The sequence below is a fragment of the Triticum aestivum genome, chromosome 4D (assembly GCF_018294505.1).
Source record: "Triticum aestivum cultivar Chinese Spring chromosome 4D, IWGSC CS RefSeq v2.1, whole genome shotgun sequence".
Classification (NCBI taxonomy): domain Eukaryota; kingdom Viridiplantae; phylum Streptophyta; class Magnoliopsida; order Poales; family Poaceae; genus Triticum; species Triticum aestivum.
In genome coordinates, this window is record NC_057805.1 from 300,509,810 (window position 1) to 300,514,199 (window position 4,390).

General features: G+C 48.1%; 1 protein-coding gene across 1 annotated transcript; it reads left to right on the forward strand.

The window, feature by feature from the left end:
• Window positions 1-1,199: 1,199 nt before the first annotated feature.
• Window positions 1,200-2,637, forward strand: LOC123099933 (uncharacterized). Its single transcript, XM_044521950.1, has one exon. It carries the CDS (start codon window positions 1,304-1,306, stop codon window positions 1,715-1,717), a length of 414 nt encoding a protein of 137 aa, XP_044377885.1. The 5' UTR covers window positions 1,200-1,303; the 3' UTR covers window positions 1,718-2,637.
• The last annotated feature ends 1,753 nt before the right edge of the window (window positions 2,638-4,390 follow it).

The window sequence follows — 4,390 nt, forward strand, 5'->3', positions numbered from 1 at the left end:
TTGTAATCAATTGTTATAACATGGAGGGTTAGCATGTGTTTTAGTTCCTTGGACCATGAGAGTATCTTAGTCACTTCCTATCATATGGTGGACTTTGGGGTTTCTCAAACGTCATCTGTAACTAGGTGATCATAATGACAAGTTACAGGCTCATCGGAAAGTTTGACAAGGGACTGTATAGCTCGAGAGTGAGATTTGCTTCTCAGACGATGGACAGATATTCTTAGGGCCCTCTTAGTGTAATGGTGTCGATCAACGTCTGGCCAGACATAGGTGACTTCGTCACGGGGATGCCGGAACATGACAACGAGAAAGAAGAACAAAACCGGTAAAGATAACGGTATAGTGAGCATGTGATGAGATCCTAATATTTTGAGGGTCAAACTATATTACTATGTGGTGAATTCTTTGAATTGAAATGATCAAGTTTTGCACAAAGAAAAGCAGAATTTAAATGGGACAGGACCCTACCGCCGTAGTCATTGGCGGCACACCCCTACCGCAAACAATCTTTAAGTTTCAGGTACAACACTGCTACGGTGCCTTGCCCACCTACCGCCGGACCGGTGGGGTTGCGTAGCTTACCGCCAGGATACTCGGCGGTAAGATTGCACTGCCTACCGCGAAGTTTTCCCCCTAGATATAGGTATCGTACGGATTTGGGGTTTAAGGGGGTTTACGTGCCCACCCTACCACCTGCGACTGCAACGGTAGGTTTTACCCACCTACATCGGCATTTCTGGTGGTAGGACATTCAGTCCGCCGGCCTAAACCATGAGATGACAAGACTGCCGTTAACCCTACCGCCAGGGGACTCGGCGTAGGCAATTATACCCTACTACCATCGACTCCGGTAGTAGGAAAAAGATGATATCCTGATTTATTTTTTTGAAAGAGGGATTAAATCCAGCTAAACTAGCACATACGGATGGAAACACTAAATTTGGCCGCAGGCCACCAAACCGCGACGGCGATAATCCCCGGACGGTGGGGCTAGTGACTCGGCAGCCTCGATGCTCGGACTGGAATCGTGCTTGTTTGTGGATCCACACTGTTCCGTCAGCGCAGCCGGGGGGATACGTGGCTCCACGCGTGGCGCGACCCTGCCACGCCGCGCGCGAGCTGGGCGACGTCCGGAATCTTCAGGCCCTCGTATAAAAATCCAACTACTCCCACGCCCAAACCGACAGACACCTAGTACTAGTACCGATCCTATCCAACCGCCGTCACGTAGAGCACGTACAGGTCCCCAAGCTAGCCAAGCCAAAGCCACCCAACGTGCAAAGTTGAGCTTTGCACGACCATGCAGTTCGTTTCCCCCACCCCCACCCAAACCGCGACGGCTGTGCCTGTGCGCCCATCGTTGCGTGCCGTCCCGCGCTCGCTCGCTTCGGCGGAAAGGCTTCGGATGGGCCGTGCAGCGACATGCACCACGGCACTCCGCGCGCAGTGCGGTGGCCGGGCGGAACCGGTGGAGGCGCGCAAGGACGGCGAGCCCGTGTCTCACGAGCGGGTCCAAGAGGAGGACGAGGTGGAGCAGCTGGAGTTGCTGGAGGACGAGGCCATGGCCGGGGAAGACGAGGGCCGTAGCCCCACGGACTACGGCCGCCGCGCGCACATCTTCGAGGAGAGCTCCCGGGTGTTCCGGGCCCTCAAGGAGCGCCGTGACGGGGACGGCGGTGCCAAGCCCGGTGCTGCCGCGACGCGCCACGGCTGAAACGAACACGCCCCACTCCCTCAGAGGACACGTCGCTCCCATAACTTCCTAACATCACGTTTTTCTCATGTATTACTATGTATCTAGGCCGATCACTGTATGGAGGTTTCTTTCACGCCATCGATCTGGTAGAATGAATATCATCTCTGAAAAAGATGGACGCGATCAACTGTACACGCCGAGGAAGCTGCTCAATAGTACACGGTACACCAAGCGTGAGTTAGATAGCCTACCGAACTCAAAACTCTCGCTATGCGTGTACAGTGTTGCATAATTTTGCCTCCGTCTCGGAAAGAAACGAGACACTCCAATAGCATCGCCTCTTTGCCTCTCAATGCTTTATGAAAATGAAAAAGATCACCGTAATGCAATTTGCCTCTCAATGCTTTATGAAAAGAAAAAAGATCACCGTAATGCAATTTGCCTCTCAATGCTTTATGAAAATGAAAAAGATCACCGTAATGCAACATGAGGGCATCTTTTCTTTTTTGCAATGAACATGAGGGCATCTTCGACGCCTGGTGGAACGATAGGTGGACTCTGGTATCCTCAACTCATCAGAGTTGAGCCTTGATGCTCGCATTTATCCTGAATTTATTTTAAATTCTGAAGCTCGCATTTATTCTAAATTTATTTTTTAAATTATGATGCTCGCATTTATTTTGAACTTATTTCAGGATTTTCATTCATGCGCCTTTCATGGAAGGAGACATTTTCGTCGACTTCAAGACGCCTACAATGATTTCAAAAAGTCTTAAGATGATATGCCGGTTCCAAGATGCTCATAGGACAGGATGTGCGTGTGTTTATAGGCGTGATTATATGCGCGTATATATAAGCGTTTTGTATCTGTATTATGTTTAAAAAAACACGGTATCCGGCATCGCTTATTTAATGCTGGAAGCGATGTCGTGCAGAGAGAAGCTTATTTAATGTTGGAAGAGAAGGTGAGAAGCAAGCCGGCTACTATGTTGCTTCAAATGCCGACTCTAACGAGAGCTCGCGTTAGCTTAAGCGGTGCTTTCGGCTGTTATATTGCTTTAACTGTTGACTTTAGTGAGATGTCTCGTCCGCTTTAGATCAACATGAATGTGGTATATACATTGGGGCACGACACTTTCAGCCATTGTGTTGCTTTCGCCTTCGCGCTGCTTCGAATGCCTGAATGAGAGGTCACGTCCATTCTAGACCGACATAAAGGTGGCATTGACGCTCCAAAACGACGCTGAAGGACATGAATGTATGTAGTTGCTTCGTGGTGCGGGGAAGATTGCGGACATGCTAGGATAGTTTTTTTTACTATAGCAAGTTAGACCTGCCAGACTTTTTTTTAACGGGAAGGCCTTTATGGCTAGCTTTATTAATCAAATAACAGATACATCGTCCAGTAAATATGTAAGATAAAAACTAGGTGGTGTATCTCTCCACACAGATGGATTGTTTACACTACCCAACGAGCTAGCTCATGAGCAACAACACTTAACTCTCTGTTACAATGCTCAATAGACACCTTCCCGAAATCTCCCAGTAGGCTTCTGCAATCTTCTAGTATAGGTCCGACCACCATTGATTGTCCTTCGTTTAACCGAAGAGCATTCACCACCACACTATTATCCATTCTCACCAGGACATTGTTACACCCCAAACTTTCTGTAAATTTTAGACCTTCAAGTAGTGTTGTTGCCTCCGCGGAAACTACGTCAACAACATGTAACAATTTCGACGTAGCTGCTCCAATGAAATTACCCTTGCTATCTCTCAAAACAGCACCACAAGAGCCCGTGTGATCATCAGCAAAAGAGGCATCAATATTAAGAACCTGTTGTGACGCTAGTACCACTAGCCACTTATTCATCCTGGGTACTATACTTTTGTTTCCAGCGGGGCGTACATAATTTAGCATCAGGGCTTGGATAGCCATTGCTGTTCGGCCAGGGGATTGAATTGATTCGCCTCGAACGAACATCCTGCGCTGCCACCAGATGTACCAGCACGTTGTCCCGAGCAACCCCGCCATCTCCACTGGATTAGAGAACATGCGATCAAAAGATTTGTCGCAGAGCAGAAACTCGATGACGCCCGCCCCCGAACGGTCCACCAGGGTAGCGTCCAATATTTCATGCTCAATACCCAAGCTTGCCCAGATCTCCCTTGCGCGGTTGCACTTAAATAATAGATGAGCAATGTCCTCTGCTGCTTCCTTACATATTGGGCATTGTGCAACATTCCCAACATAACGATTGGTTAGAACCCAAAAGCAAGGGATTGTGTTGTGAAGGCACCTTCATAAAAATATTTTTATCTTGCCTGGTCACTTGAGATTCCACAATCTTTTCCAAACCTAGCGTGATGATGACCCACCATGGGTACGCTCAGCTGAACCATTACGTATATACATTTCCTCCCACTGATTATAGTAGACCGACCTTACAGAGAACACTTCATTTTTTGTTAGATGCCAGGCCACATAATCCTCTGTGATCTGATGGTGTAGAGGGATTTGCAGAATCCGTTCCGCACCAATGCGCCAAAAATTGTCTCTAATCAGCTGCTCATCCCATTCACCCGAAGATGGGTCAATAAGCTCATTAACTTTTGTGAGAATCTGATTTCCACGAACCGTAATCACCTTGCGAGAAGAACTATTGGGTATCCAACAATCCGTCCAAATAT

Bases quoted from the DNA above. Each gene is read 5' to 3' on its own strand.
- LOC123099933 (XM_044521950.1), top strand. From the start codon at position 1,304: ATGCAGTTCGTTTCCCCCACCCCCACCCAAACCGCGACGGCTGTGCCT.